This window comes from Chlorocebus sabaeus, chromosome 28 (genome assembly GCF_047675955.1).
Source record: "Chlorocebus sabaeus isolate Y175 chromosome 28, mChlSab1.0.hap1, whole genome shotgun sequence".
In the NCBI taxonomy this organism is placed as follows: Eukaryota; Metazoa; Chordata; class Mammalia; order Primates; family Cercopithecidae; genus Chlorocebus; species Chlorocebus sabaeus.
Genome location: NC_132931.1, coordinates 837750 through 854541, shown reverse-complemented (window position 1 = coordinate 854541; position 16792 = coordinate 837750). Strand labels below are relative to the sequence as shown.

Below are 16792 nucleotides of genomic sequence, written 5' to 3'. Positions count from 1 at the left end.
ATGCAACCCTGCAGTTTAAGAATAATGGGAGCACAACTTCCACAGGTAACTTCTACATTTATTTTATACCAAAAAAGTTATGTGCAACAAATAAACATTCTTACATATTTACATTTGGTTTTATTTACCAGTTAGCAAAATGGCGCCTTAAATCTCTGATAAAGAGTATTTCTATCTAGATTAAAGGGGAAACCTGCCCACTGAACTCCATTTTAAATGAATGTTTACTCTGGAGCTTAAAGCACTAGGTAAGAAATCTTTCTCATGGAACATACTAGACAGATCATACACCTAATACTTAGGTCATGCCTAATACAGTTTTATAACAAAACATTTCACCTTTTCTAGGCGAATTTGTAGTAAAAAAATGTTTAGCCAAGTAGCTGGGGCTCCCACCCTTGCCTTTTTTGTTTGATGGAAGGGTAGTTCTCACAATTAGAAACCATAAGTGCTGCCTGAGGTGTCTGAAATGTTTCACCAATGCTTGTGTGTTGGAGCAAAAGACATGAAGACAGAAATTGCCTAATAGGTCATTAGGTCGTCTCCCCAAATAGGTTACCAGAAGTCACAGTGGGTCTCCTTGTTGGCATCTGTCTAATATTGATTTTCAAGACAAGATCTCCTGTCACTCTTGGTACCAATCTAAGTTACGAAGTAACTGCTGAAGATGACTCTGTACTTTTGCCTTTTGCCAATAGTCTTTTCAAAAACTAAATGAAAAACAATAGTCAACAAATAGTTTTTATTTATTTTTTATTTGAGACAGAGTTTCACTCGTTGCCCAGGCTGGAGTGCAATGGCACAATCATGGCTCACTGCAATCTCCGCCTACCGGGTTCAAGCAATTCTCCTGCCTCAGCTTCCGGAGTAGCTGGCATTACAGATGCCTGCCACCATGCCCAACTAACTTTTGTATTTTTAGTAGCGATAGAGTTCCACTATGTTGGTCAACTGGTCTTGAACTTCTGACCTCAGGTGATCCACCTGCCTCGGCCTCCCAAAGTGCTGAGATTACAAGTGTGAGCCACCATGCCCAGCCAGCAAATAGTTTTAATTTCACTGTAGTCTTGGTCCTCTTTGAATGTAGTCTCTTTGAATGAAAACAGTCAATGCTTTGAACATCATTTGAAAATAATGAATTTAAGGAGAGGACACATGTATAAAGGAACAGTGATTCTGGGCACACAGCCGGTTAAACCTGAGTTATTTCACCAGAAATTTACTTTTACTGAGAGCAACTAGCTGTAATGCAAAACCAAATGAAATCCCCCAAATCACCCAGATTCCCTAGAATTTATCATCTAACCCCAATTCGTCTTATTTCTTCAAATGATATTGGTGAGCATCAAGTCAATACATGGCTTCATTTGGAACAAATTACTTAAAAAAGATGAAGCATGGAATTACTGCTAAAAACAAATGTTTCCCCTCATCTGTCCTTTAACACTGGTGGCTAGTAATGCTGCAGTGTTCAAATATTCAGTCTAAAACAGGCAAAACAATCCTCTAATTTTATAACACTGGTGATTCCCCCCTCTTCTGGGCAGAATAGAAGGTATAGAAGGGAATCTGAATTCTCCAGGGCAAAAAACACCCAATTAACACCAGCAGGGTTCTGTTACTTACTGAGACAATGGCATTACAATGCTGTTATGACAGGCAGTACGTGTTCCTCTCTCAGTGAGAAAAAAGGTATTAATTCGACTGGGCCATAAGAATGTGGCAAAAAAAATTTTATACAACTGAAACACTGGTTTCCCCGAGCCTTAGAAAAGCAAAGGAAAAACTGAAAGGGTCTGGCTGAGCATTTTCCCATGTTTTCTCAGGTAAGAGTTGAAGACATTTGCAAGAATGCAACATCAAGACAAGCTTTAACTATACTCTGCTGATTGATACAAAATAGGATGAAAAACCATTGGATCCTGGGACACGAGGAACTTGTTTAGCACAACCGGTGTTATGTGTACCACAGTTTTAACCATTAGGCCATTTCCACTGTAGCTTAGAGAAAAGAACCAGAGGACTGCCTTGGTAGAGCTGGACGCGCTGCTATAAGACGGCCTCGCTGTACAGCCCTCAAACGTGAGGACTTCTTTCTCCATAGGCACCAGACGGCCAATCAGTGCTTTCTAGAGTTCTTTAACTACTTCAGAATACAAGAACAGTACATCCATACTCCAACAGCCATTGAAAGATTCACATTCATGGGAAAACACAAGTCTTGATGAAATCTTGAGTTAAGCTATCTTTTAAGAAACTGGTTGAAACTGGTGAAAAGTTCATTACAATTCAGGCCTGATACCTGCCTCGGGCCAGAAGACCTACGTTGCGTCAATTCTGAGTCAGTGGAAGCTACAGAATTGTTGCTGATCCTACACATTTGAGTTTACAGAGCAGAGCCTGTCCCCTCCCTTCAAAGAGAAGGCAAATAAAGCACTCAAGAGGTACTGGTCTCATTGACTGTTTTTAACATAAAATGATTCATTAGATTGGAAGCAAACACATTACTGCTGCTTCCCAACCAGAGGAGTGAAATGATCACACAGGACCCTTCTGCAGACTGTGGGTTTTCTACCTGACGGTGAAGACAGGAGGGCAGGACACTTCTACCCAAGGTCAACACACAAAATATTTGGTTTGAGATTTAAGACAGAAGGCACTTTTAACATTCTGATATCAGATGTTAACCATACAAACGTCCTGTCACAATTTCATTTGGGTTTACTCGAATCCCCTTCCAAAATTCTTCTTGCTGCATGTGTGTCATTATGAGAGCAGTGGCGACACGACCAGATTTAGCCTTGAGATGTGTCTACCTGTTCCTATTCTCCCGATGAAGCAAACTGCGCAGCATGTCAGCCCTAAAGGTTACAAATCCAGTATTTGACTGCAAAACAACTAAATTAGACATCTGAGTGGTTAGTGCAGAAAGAAACAATGAGCAAGAACACTGGCTCCCACTCTGGAGCGACGGGGCTTAGACTGGTCTTTTCCATCATAATACTGTTTGGTTGATTGGCACCAACGTTAAGGAAAAATATCTGCATGAAAATTCAACTGGCAGAAGAAACTTTACCTAATAATGCCAGGCTTATATTTCCAGCTTTTCTCCAAAGAAAAAATACCCATTTTCCCATCCTTGGTGTCCTGAAGGCCTTGAACTTGAAGGTCTGGCCATATGACTCATTCTGTAAGGTTAACAATTGGTCCAGTTTTATGACTGGACACAAACAGGACTTGAACGTTCCAATTCAATTTCTTCCTTTTAGAAGAGGGAGATGAAAAGGAACCAACCACCCTATTATTATTTTTTTCACCCTATTATTTGCTGCACCCACAGCGGCCAGTACTTTCCACAAGATGCTGTGTATAGGCTATTTTCACTATCTCCTCAGTCAATGCTGAACTGACAGTTCTTCAATGCTACACTCCAACTAAACTGTACAGTAAGTTCTGCAGAAATGGATCTAATATTTCTACCTTTATTTACAAATATCACATAATGGATTCTAGTTGAATCTACATGTTTAAATCCATCAGCTAAAAACATATTACATATTGTAAACATGGCAATATTTAATACAGTATCTATTCTAGAATATTTTCATGTCATGATCACATTTGTTATACCTGAAATTGAATTTATGCACATTAAAGAATTACTAGCAATGGTTGCTGACTTTACAATTGAGGGCAGGGGGCTAGGGCTACATTTTATCATTTCAGAAACATCTTCAAAGTAAAGTTAAAGCTTGTCTTTGATTGGCTCGGCGTATCCTTTTTGTATCCATATTTAAAATGAAGATTGACACAGAAAATAGCGAGGGCCCCTTCTAATTTACAGGATTTTAAAAAATCAGTTTGAGATTCTTAGGGAAAGTGTCTGTTGTGAATAATAATAATAATAAAAACCTGCTGCAAAATAAACTGAATGGAAAAGGGGCTTGAGACTGTCAGGGCAGAGTCTGTCAGGCGTCAGTCCTGCTTGGGCTGCAGCTGCCGCTTCCAGGCCTCGTTCAAGTAAACTAGTCGTTTGTAGTTGATAATGAGAAGAAGGAAGTTCAGCACGTACGTGACGACGCAGATGATGCAGAACTCCTTCAACACAAAGTACAGAATGTAGGCCAGGTACAGGGACCCCACGACCGACATGATGGAGGACGTCATGAGGATCAAAGCCGCCACGGCGCTTGCTGTCATGCCTGTAAGAGAAGAGACGCGGGCTCAATCAGGCCTTGGCGCTGGAGAGAGGCTTTCTGAGTGACAAGGACTAACACTGTGTGACTTGCTGCAGTGTTTGCATACTGATCTTCCTGCCAAACTCTGAAAACTGAAAACAGAAATACTGGTCTGTTTCATTAAAATTATACAGGTGGACTCTGCAGATCAAATGCTAGCTTTTCAGGGTTTTGAGATGGGGTTTCACTGTATTGCCCAGGCTGGAGTGCAGTGATACAATCTCACCTCACTGCAACGTCTACCTCCCAGGTTTAAGCAATTCTCCTGCCTCAGCCTCCAAAGTAGCCAGGATCACAGGCATGTGCCACCATGCCCGGCTAATTTTTTGTTGGCCAGGCTGGTCTCCAACTCCTGATCCTCCCGCCTCAGCCTCCCAAAGTGCTGGGATTACAGGTGTGGGCCACCATACCCGGCCAAATGCCAGTTTTATAGCTGCAATGTTTTTGATTTCTCAATCTTTCAGGTGAAATATTACTAATTTCATAAACTAACCTAGTTGAAAATATGCACACAAGCAAACATGCAGTCTCACAATCACATTAAGCAATGAAGCTGACTTGTAACATCAACAGCCCCAAGACACCAAATGAATAAAGGGACATGAGGACCACAGCCTTTTCCTAAACCGAGCTGCACACATTTGGTGAGAACCTTCTCTGGTTTTCACTACAGCCTCCCCATCTGTGGAAAGTAAAATTGCTTTTCCATGTTTAGATCAGATTGATTAAAAATCCACAATGAGAGGTGACTACACCAACAAGCTGCTGAGGAGAGAAAAACTCTTGCTAAACATTCCAGGAAGGGCTCACCCTGGTGGATAAGGGAAACCACAGTTAGCTCATTGGCTGTATGTGGGCCAAACCCGATCAAGAAAAATGGTGGACATGTGTGCTAAACCCAGACTCTCAGTACAAAAAGGCACCTAAAGACAGGCGCGATGGCTCATGCCTGTAATCCTAGCACTTTGGGAGGCCGAGGCAGGCAGATCATTTGAGGTGAAGAGTTTGAGACCAGCCTGGTCAACATGGTTAAACCCCCCTCTACAAAAAAATACCAAAAAAAAAAAATTGGCATGGTATTGCACACTTGCAACCCCAGCTACAAGGGAGGCTGAGGCACAAGAATTACTTGAACCCAGGAGGCGGAGGTTGCAGTGAGATGAGATTGCCCCACTGCACTCCAGCCTGGTCAACAGAGTAAGATTCTGTCTCATTTAAAAAAAGAAAAAAAAAGGGTACCTGAATTCTGGACTCTATCTTCACATGTATTGTTTTTAGTTTCCTGTGGCCAATAGTATGGAGAATATGTGCATTTATTTTCAAGGACAGAGAAGGCAGAGCATGTTAAACGGCTCTCCTACCCAATGACTCATGGATAAGGATAACAGAAACAGGAACAAAATAACCGGTGGGAGCAGGTTTAAAGAAGTCAATTAAAGAGCTGAAATCCCGGTGCCTGTTGGCAAAAAGAAAAGCAACAAGAAGACGCCTATGGGCTGGCTGGGCTGGCTCGGCCACAGCCACGGGACTAGATGCTTTCATAGGGCACTTCAAGACTAAGGTGCTGCTGAATTACTGCAGGGACTAGCAAATCTGGCCAGCTACCTGCTTTAGTAAATAAAGTTTTATTGGCACTCAGCCATGCTCATTCATTTATGTAATGTCTGTGACTGCTTTCACGCTAGAAGGCAGAGTTGAATGGCTGCAGCAACTGGCAAAGTCAATTTTCTCCAGGCCCTTTACTGAAAAAGTTTGCTGACTTCACCTATGCTAAACAACTAACATTTCAAAATTAATGCGGTCACAATTTTATCTAAGAAAGTTAATTTCAAAATGAGACAGGCAAGTTATTTCTTCCTCCATGCCTCTCTTTTTTCAACTGTAAAATCGGGATAACAATCATGCTTACTTCCCAAGACTGCTGGACAATTAAATGAGCTGAGATAATGCAGGGTTAAAGTACTTAGAATAGTGTATAAATGCCAGCTCTCCGTTCAATACTACCGTAATGCAACTAGGTACTTGTGGCTCAGGGCAAAATTCCCAATGGAATTTAAAATGTGCTGTAACTCTAAACAAATGATGGTACAATTATGCAATGGATTATTCTGCAGCTGTAAAAAAGAATGAAGACATTTAATAAACTGATATGGAAAAATCCCCATGGTATATCCATCAAGCAAAAAAAGAAAAGAACATGCAAGCTGTAGGATAGTACAGTGGGTATAGCATCTGCCTTTTATATTTTAAAAAGGAAGAAAATTAAGATTGTGTATGTGTACTTTCTCATATACGCAAAAAGAAACTCGAAAACAGTAACAAGCTACCAGTTGGGGCTGAGGAGCAGTGGAAACCAGGGGAAAAGGGAAGGGGTGGCACAGATTTTTCTTTGTATAACATTTTATATATATATATATATTTTTTCCTGAAAGAGTCTCGCTCTGTCACCCAGGTTGGAATGTAGTGGCACGATGTTAGCTCACTGCAACCTCCGCCTTCCGGGTTCAAGCAATTCTCCTGCCTCAGCCTCCCAAGTAGCTGGGATTACAGGTGAGTGGAACCACACCCGGCTAATTTTTGTATTTTTAGCAGAGACAGGGTTTCACCATGTTGGCCAGGCTGGTTTTGAACTCCTGACCTCGTGATCCGCCCATGTTGGCCTCCCAAAATGCTGGAATTAATGGCATGAGCCACTGCGCCTGGTCCTTTTTAAAAAGTTTTGAACCATGTGAATGGATTACCTATGAAAAAATTAAATTAAAAATGCTGTATCTCAAACAGCTTAGAAGGGAGTACAGATGTATACCTATGTAACAAACCTGCACGTTGTGCACATGTACCCTAGAACTTAAAGTATAATAAAAAAGAAAAAAAAAAAGTGAGTACAGATGTCCTGCTCTGGAAACTGTTAGGTTAGTTCAAATGTGCCTCACATGAAGACACCAACATTAGAAGGCACGTGAAGCATCCAAATGCAAGTCAAAAAATGCGAATGAAAAAACACATATGAGACATATGATTTAAAATATGCATACAGCATGGCATTAAATTAATGGTATAAAAAGAAATTTGGCTGTAGCACCTCTATCTTCAAAAGTTAATCTAGTCAAAGGCTTTTCTTAGGTTCTTTGCCTTTAAGGGAAAACACCTTGCATTTGGGCTTATATTTCATATTCTTCTCTAGAAATCCAGCAAAATGGAAATATGCAGAATACAGTGAAATTTCTCCCTCCTGCCAACCACCAGACCCTTTTCTATGCATTTACATGCATGTATACAAACATGTTTATCCTATACATATTATACCAAAATTTGCATTTTTCACTAAACAGTATATTTATCTTTCTAGGATATAAATATAGATCTCCTTTTTCCTTTAATGGCTACATAGTATTTCACACTATTTTCTAATTTATTCAACCATTACATATTTCTAAGCTAAGTCCTTTTTTTTTTTTTTTTTTTTTTTGCTATTTCACACTGTACTGCTATGAATATCCGTGTGCACATATCTTTGAACTTCTGCAAGATATACAGATATGGAACTGGGCAAACTCGACAGAACTACTGAGAATGATTTAGATTTATAATTTGCCTCATAACAAATCAATTTCAGATAGAAGAGTTACATGTATTTTTTAATGAACCAAATCAAAAGAGCTGACAGATAATGGAATATTAACAATTAAAATACAAAAGCATTGGTATGCAACAAGATCTATAAAAAAGAAGAAAAATAAAATGCAAAGGTAACAATGGATGGATTTAACTCTGAAAGTATAAAAACAATAAAATATAAATTCATAACACTAACAAAAAAAGATAAAGAATGCGTTAAATGTTTGTAACACAATAAAAACGTACTATTATCGGGATCCAATATCTAAATGGACAATAAAAGGAAATTTAAAAGAATAAAATTTAAATAGGTACTAATGTGTAACTATTAGCAATTTTTCCTGGTGAAGATTATCATTATGACTAAAAAAAAAAAGAAATTTTACAAAACACATCTTAAAAATAAAGACGCTAGAGCTTCAGGGAAACCAAAGAACTGAGGGAAAGCAACTTGGTAACACCGATTAAAATAGAAAATATCTGTGTTTTTTGATCCTATGCCTGGAAATTTTGTGGAGATACTTAAGGAAGGAGTGGGAGGTCTTTAAACAAAGTTGATCAGTGCAGCATTATTTAGAAGTCAAAGGTGTGAAACCTAGATGTTAACAGTAACAGGATAAACAACACTATGTTGAAACACAGTTCACATCAAATTATTATTAGTTTTTGAGACAGGGTCTTGCTCTGTCCCCCAGGCTGGAGTGCAGTGGTGTGATCTCGGCTGCCTGCAACCTCCATCTCTTGGGCTCAAGTGATTCTCTCACCTCAGACTTTCAAGTAGCTGGGACCACAGTTTTGTGCCGCCACAACCTGGCTAATTTTTGTATTTTCTGTAGAGACAGAGTCTCGCCATGTTGCTCCTGGGCTCAAGTGATCTGCCCTTCTCGGCCTCCCAAAGTGCTAGGATTACAGGTGTGAGTCACCGCACTTGGCCCCAAATTATTATTATTATTTATTATTATTTTTTTTGTGTGTGAGACAGAGTTTCGCTCTTGTTGCCCAGGCTGGAGTGCAATGGCGCGATCTCAGCTCACTGCAACCTCCGTCTCCTGGATTCAAGTGAATCTCCGGCCTCAGCCTCACGAGTAGCTGGGATTATAGGCATGCACCACCATACCCGGCTAATTTTGTAATTTTAGTAGATACAGACTTTCACCATGTTGGCCAGGCTGGTCTCGAACTCCCAACCTCAGGTGATCTGCCCACCTTGGCCTCCCAAAGTGCTGGGATTACAGGCATGAGCCACTGTGCCCGGCCCCAAAATTATTCTTAAAATAGAAGACTGTAGGAATAGTGGATATGTAAAGGTGATGGGATTATGAAGATGGTTTCTCATTAATGTCCCCTTAATATATGATATCTTTACAAGGCTACAGAGTCTATAAAACTAGGAAACACATTTACAGGGAACATGGGAGTGATAATTTCTGGAATGGGACTGGTTTTTCTGGACATCATGAGATACAGCTCTCCATGATTAAACAGCAAGTGACATAAATTCAACATTAATATAATAAAATCTTAGCGAATCAAGTTTTCACAATACAAAGATGTTGTACATGCTAGTGGCTCTATAAATAACACATGCTTTTATTTAACATCAAGACACTTCAGCGCAAAGACACAAAGTACTAAACGGAATATAACAACCTTATTTTTGTATTGATAAATACTTACCAAGTAATAGCTGTAGTATATAAAATATAAGTCCAAAGACACTGTTTGGCTGGTTTAATACACCATCCTTTCCAAAAATGGAACCCAAAAGACCAAATCCTCGACCCCATCTGTAAAATAAGGAAAACCGGTAACCCTATATTGGAATTTCCCTATTTTAAAAAATGTAAAATTATTTGAGAACGTTATCCAATTCTAAAATCAACTAAGCTGTCAAATGTCTTAAATGTCCTGTGTTGAGAGTGATTTACCCTAAAGAGGGAGGCCAGTCACTAGATTTCTGATTAAAAATAATCATCTAAAATGAACATATCTAAAAGTGCCAGTATACCCATCTGAATCTCTCAGTTGCCAATTTCTATGTATTCTCTTTTCCAAAAGGTAGGGCAAAGTATTCATTTTCCAGTGGCATTAGTATTTGCAGAAGGAGACTTCTCTCTGCTTAAGCCAGGGTCTCTTAACAGTGGACCACTGACATTTTGGGCTACATAATTCTTTGTGCTGGGGAGTGTTCTGTGTATTACATAACTAACAGTACCCTGGGGCTCCCCCAACTAGATGCTGCTAGTACTCCTCCACCCCAGGTGTGACTACCAAAAACACAGTCACAGCCATTGCCAAATGTCCGCCGGGACACAACTGCCCCCAGTTGAAAGCCATAGATGTAAGGGGTGCTATTTATTCACTCAGAGAATACAGATTGAAAAGCTGTTTCTTCACAAATTTCACCAGGATATGCATTAAGCAATACACTGGGAATGTATTTTTTAAATGTAAGGCTGGGCATGGTGGCTCACGCCTGTAATCCCAGCACTTTGGGAGGCCGAGGCAGGCAGAACACGAGGTCAAGATTTTGAGACCAGGCTTGCCAACATGGTGAAACCCGTCTGTACTCAAAACACAAAAACTTAGCTGGGCATGGTGGCATGCACCTGTAATCCCAGCTAAATGGGAGGTTGAGGCAGAAGAATCTCTTGAACCCGGGGAGCAGAGCCGAGACTGCACCACTGCATTCCAGCCTGGGCAACAAGAGAAAACTCCATTTCAAAAAAACAAAACAAAACAAAACAAAAAACCGGATAATATCAGAAACTGTAGGTCTTTCCTGGACTCCTATATCAGAGGTAAAAAACTGGATACGTTATATGCCCTATCAGTTTTTATTTGCAATTTAACTTTAAATCTTGCATTTGACTAAACATTTTTAAAACTTGACTTTCTTTTTTAAATTGTTAATACTTATTTGATAAAACTTGATACAAATATCAAGCTAACATTCATTTTGAATAACAAAACCTTTAAAGATAATGTTAACTCTGGATTGAATAAGAGTGCTTCTTAAATACTACAAGACACAACCAGTTATGGTGTTAAGTCAGTAGAGAAACACTCTAAATAAAACCTAAACTTTGGTTCTGAAGACAAACTGCCCCAAAGCAAGGATAAATACGTGGTTCTTCACGGGCTACAATAATTTAATGGCACTCAATGCCCAAGATAGAGAATGAAACCCCTGCATATCAGTGATGTTGGGAGAAAAGAATCACCCCGATTTTACAAACAAGTGAAAGCCATGAAGATTTTTATTTTTATTGTACAATTATACAATCCTTTTTTTTTTTTTTGAGACAGGATGTTTCTCTGTTGCCCAGGCTACAGAGCAGTTACAATCAGGACTCACTGCAGCCTAGACCTCTCAGGTTCAAGTGATTCTCCTGCCTCAGCCTCCCAAAGTAGCTGAGACTATACAACACTCTTTTTTTTTTTTTGTATTTTTTGTGGAGTTGCAGCTTTGCCATGTACCAAGGCCGGTCTCAAAGTACTGGGCTCAAGCAATCCTCCCACGTTGCCTCCCAAAGTGCTGGGATTACAGGCTGAGCTACCACACCCAGCCTTCAGTTATACATTTCAAAGAACATAAAATAATTTCCATTATATTCATTTCTTCTTTCACTCATCTAAATACTTATTGGGCATGTACTGTGTGCACTGGCGCTAGGTGCTGGGGATGCAGAGTGAACAAGCCAGACAAGGTGCTGCCCTTGTGGATCTTAAATTCTATTTAGGGAAGAAATAAACAGGTAAACAAACGCCAGGTTACCTGCAGAAATGGACACACCTGGTAACAGATACACAGGAAAATTAGAAGGGGAACCTCTAGATCAGTGCTTCTGAAATTTTAAAAGCGCAATCACTTTGGGCTCTGGTTAAAATGTAAGCTTTTCTTTCAGTGCATCTGTGGTGGGGCCTAAGAGTCTGCGTTTCCAGAGAAAACAACCCAAAATGAAAAGCTTGCAGGTGATACTGACGCTTCTGGTCTGAAGACCACACTTGGAGATCCACAGCTGTGGGAAGAGAAGGGGTGCAGGAAGCTCCTCTAGCTCGATGGTCAGGAAGGACCTTTTTCAGGAATTAAGTTTTAAATGAGATCCTGAGTGATGGTAAGCAGTCAGTCTCATGAGCAATGGCAAGTCAAAGGCCTTGAGGTAGGAATGAGCTGTGGGTGTGCCAAGGAAGGTCATCAAGGCTGGCGTATGGTGATTGAGGAGAGTGACAGGAGAACTAGGTGCGAGTCCAATCATTTACATTATTTAGGGCCTTGTGTGTAGGCCGTGCCAAAGAGTTTGAATTTTATTCTAATTGCAATGAAAGACGTTTAGTAGCTTTCAAACCGGAGAGTGAGATGAGCTTATTTATGATCACTCTTTGCTGTGGCATAAAGAACAAACTGCTGGGGACCGGCGTACGGCCAGGGGGAAACTACATGCAATCAAACCTCTGAGCCCTACTCATCCCAGGCAGGAATTCAAATTTCAATCACTGCCTTTGGCAACAGAAATAAGTGGCATACTGCCAAAATGATCACGGCTAAACAGAATTTTTATATATTCAAAGCATTGGTCTATGCCTGATTATTCATGTAAGATCACATGGGTATTTTCCTTGAAAACAATGTGGCATCCACAAATGAATATATTATCAAAGTTATACATGCATAAGGTTTCAAAATAAAAGAACATCAAAGCCTTCTAATACAGAGATGTTCCCTCCTCTAGCCCTCCCCAAGCTCAGTTCTCATCCCCAGAGGCATCCACTTTGATGTCCGTTAACTGTTTTCACTTTTTTTTTTTTTTTTTTTTTTTTTTTGCTTTTTTTGAGATGGAGTCTCACTCCTGTTGCCTAGGCTGGAGTGCAGTGGCGCAATTTCCGCTCACTGCAAGCTCCGCCTCCCAGGTTCAGGCCATTCTCCTGCCTCAGCCTCCTGAGTAGCTGGGACTACAGGCGCACATCACCATGCCCAGCTAATTTTCTGTATTTTTAGTAGAGACGGGGTTTCACCGTGTTAGCCAGGATGGTCTCGATCTTCTGACCTCATGATCTGCCCGCCTCGGCCTCCCAAAGTTCTGGGGTTACAGGCATGAGCCACCACACCCGACCCTGTTTTCACTCTTATTTACTTCCACATTTCTAAATAATATGTTTACACTGCTATTTCTTTCTTTTTTTTTTTTTTTTTTTTTCATTTTGAGATAGTCTCGCTCTATTGCCCACGCTGGCGTGTAGCAGCGCAACCCTGGCTCAATGCAACCTTCACCTCCTGGGTTCAAGTGCTTCTCCTGCCTCAGCCTTTTAAGTAGCTGGGATTACTGGCACCCGCCACCATGCCCAGCTAATTTTTGTATTTTCAGTAGAAATGGGTTTTCACCACGTTGGCTAGGCTGATCTTGAACTCCTGACCTCAGGTCATCTGTACGCCTTGGCCTCCCAAAGTGCTAGGATTACAGGCATGAGCCACTGCACCCAGCCCTAAATATTATCTTTTGACTTTCTAATACGGTAAGCCAGAATGTTGCTTTTTTTTTTTTTTTTTTTTTCCTTGAGATGGCGTCTCACTCTGTCAATCATGTTGGAGTGCAGTGGTGCGACCTGGGCTCACTGCAACCTCCACTTCCCAGTCTCAAGCAATCTTCCTCCTCAGAATCTTGAGTAGCTTGGACCACAGGCATCCATCACCATGCCTGGCTAATTTTTGTAGTTTTGGTAGAGATGAGGTTTCATCATGTTGCCCAGGCTGGTCTCAAACTCCCAAGCTCCGGCGATCAACCTATTTTGGTGTCCGCAAATGCTGGGATTATAGGTGTGAGTTACTGTGGCCAGCCAAATATTGCTTTAAAAAAAAATTATTATATAATAGAAAACTTCAAATGCACATACACAAAGTGAGCACAAGGATGTAATAAACACCCATGTATCTATCATTTCGCTATGGTAAACAGAAAAGGCATTATAAAAACAAAACACACACAAAAAACCCAAAAACCCCCAGGTACCCATCACCAGCTTCAATAATTATGCCTTTCTTGTTTCCTCTCCACTTTACATACTCATCACTTGAGAATTACTTTTAGTTCTTTTATTTATTTTTATTGTTTGAGACAGAGTCTTGTTCTGTTGCCCAGGCCAGAGTGTAATGGTGCTATCTCAGCTCACTGAAACCTCTGCCTCCCGGGCTCGAGTGAGTCTCCTGTCTCAGCCTCCTGAGTACCTAGGATTACAGGCTCCCACCACCACACCGGGCTAATTTTTTTATTTTTGGTAGGGCCGGGGTTTCATCATGTTGCCCAGGCTGGTGTCGCCTCCTAGATTCAAGTGATTCTCCTGTCTCAGCCTCCTGGGTACCTGGACCACAGGCATGTTCCACCACACCTGGCTAATTTTCTGTATTTTTTAGACCTCAAGTGATCTACCCACTCCAGCCTCCCAAAGTGCTGGGATTACAGGCACAAGCCACCATACCCAGCCACAAGTAAGTTAAACTTCTGATTACCTTTATTTACTGATTTGTTATTGATATTTTGGAAATCATTTGCTTTTTTCTTTGTTGTTTAAATTTTTGTTACTAATAAATATGCCATTATCTTGCTTTTACTACTTTATCAACATTTATTCTTTAAAACAATAATCTTAAAATTCTCTTTATTTTTATTTATGTATTTATTTTTGAGATAGAGTTCTGTTCTTATTGCCCAGGCTGGAATGCAATGGTGCAATCTCGACTCACTGCAAACTCCACCTCCCGGGTTCAAGCGATTCTCCTGCCTCAGCCTCCCGAGTAGCTGGGATTACAGGTGCCTGCCACTACTGCTAATTTTTTTGCATTTTTAGTAGAAGTGGGGTTTCACCATGGTGGCCAGGCTGGTCTCGAACTCCTGACCATTAAAAAGGAAGAATGGACCTTGGAAAGTCAGTGGAAGAAACATTTACGAGGTTTAGAAGGGTACATGTAAGATGTTCTGAGGAACTTAGTGGAAGATTTGTAAACTTATTTGGTAAGTTGCTGTTTTGTTTTCATTATTTTTAATGTTATTACAATTATACATAGTTTTAAAAAATCAGATAGTGCTACAAGACTTGGAACAAAAACCAGCATTCCTCTGACCCTTGAGGTATCCTCCTTAGAAGCAACTCATTTTAGTGGTTTCTCTCAATATTTACCCACAAATTTCTTTTTACAAAAATGCCTTATTATTTTTGCTTTTTAATTAAAAAATTTTTTTTTGTAGAGACGGGGTTTCGCCATTTTGGCCAGGCTGGTCTCAAACTCCTGGGCTAAAGTGATCCTCCCACCTCAGCCTCCCAAAGCACTGGGATTACAGGCATGAGCCACTAGGCCTGGCCGCTTATAATTTTTGGATCATCTATCACTGTATGCTAACCTAGACTGTTTGGTAGACTTTCACTTCCCCTTCCACCTCCCAATACCATAATTTGTACTTACATCGAAATTTTTGGTTCTACCAGTATATACTGTTTACGTGATTATCACTATATTGTCTGACACAGAGCCCAGAATGATCTGTTCTAACAAGATTCTGTAGAGTGAATCAAGTCACAAGCGATCAGTACACAGAAAATGACAGTAACACAACACCAAGTTGCACGGTCCAGGCATCATTTTCCCCAGCATGTTAAAAGTCCTCACGCCTGGTATCCCAGCACTTTGGGCGGATCATTTGAGGTCAGGAGTTCGAGATCCGCCTGGCCAACGTGGCGAAACCCCCATGTCTACTAAAAATACAAAAATTAGGTGGGTGTGGTGGCGAGCACCTGTAATCCCAGTTACTCAGGAGACTGAAGCCAGAGAATTGCTTGAACCCAGGACGCAAGCCGAGATCGCGCCACTGCACTCCAGCCTGGGTGAAAGAGCAAGACTCCATCTTGAAAAAAAAAAGAAAAAAGAAAAAGAAAAATTCAATGTCTTTTTTTTTTTTTTTTTTTTTTTTTTTTTTTGAGACGGAGTCTTGCTCTGTTGCCCAGGCTGGAGTGCAGTGGCGCAATCTCAGTTCACTGCAAGCTCCGCCTCCCGGGTTCATGCCATTTTCCTGCCTCAGCCTCTCGAGTAGCTGGGACTACAGGTGCCCACCATCATGCCTGGGTAGGTTTTTTTTTCCTGTATTTTTAGTAGAGACGGGGTTTCACCATGTTAGCCAGGATGGTCCTGATCTCCTGGACCTCATGATCCGCTTGTCTTGGCCTCCCAGGGTGCTGGGATTACAGGTGTGAGCAACAAGTCTTTAAACTCTGCTAGTAGTTTTACTAGAAATATCATTGCTTTCATCATCTGGTAACAAGGTTACATGGATTTTGAGTAGTCTGCCCCATTCCTGTCCTATAACCTCTGGTACTTTTTAGAAATACTTTTTATTGGAGCATCATTATACATCATGAAGTACATAAAGTACATAAAGTTCAGCGAATTTCTATGAGCTGAACACAAGCCTGCACCAGTAGCCGGATCAAGAAACAGAGCAATAAGGCCAGGTGCAGTGGCTCATGCCTGTAATTCTAGCACTGTGGGAGGCCAAAGCAGGTGGAGCACTTGAGGTCAGGATTTCAAGACTAGCCTGGCCAGCATGGTGAAACGCCATCTCTTCTCAAACACGTGGTAGCACATGCCTATAGTCCCATGGTGAAACCCCATCTCTTCTCAAATACGTGGTGGCACACGCCTGTAGTCCCAAGTACTTGGGAGGCTGAGGCAGAGAATCGCTTGAACCCGCGAGGCAGAGGTTATAGTGAGCTGAGATCACGCTATTGCACTCCAGCCTGGGTGACAGAGCACAACTCTGTCTCAAAAAAAAAAAAAAAACCTTAAGAAAAAGAAACTTAACAATACCAGCAGCACCTCAAAGGCACCCAACCGCCATGCCCTTCTTCCAGTTACCCCTCCTCCCCCAGAATAACCACTCTCCTGGGGT

The 16792-nt window shown here is 41.0% G+C and overlaps 1 protein-coding gene across 1 annotated transcript in view; it reads right to left on the bottom strand.

Moving 5' to 3' along the window:
* Positions 1-37: 37 nt before the first annotated feature.
* The window catches only part of VKORC1L1 (vitamin K epoxide reductase complex subunit 1 like 1), an 82933-nt gene continuing 66178 nt past the window's right edge, over positions 38-16792 (bottom strand). The window contains exons 2-3 of the mRNA XM_073012635.1: positions 9534-9643; positions 38-4202 (exon numbers count right to left, since the gene is read on the bottom strand). Coding sequence (XP_072868736.1) covers positions 3976-4202; positions 9534-9643 — 337 coding nt within the window. The 3' untranslated portion in view covers positions 38-3975. The remainder of the gene's footprint in view (positions 4203-9533; positions 9644-16792) is intronic.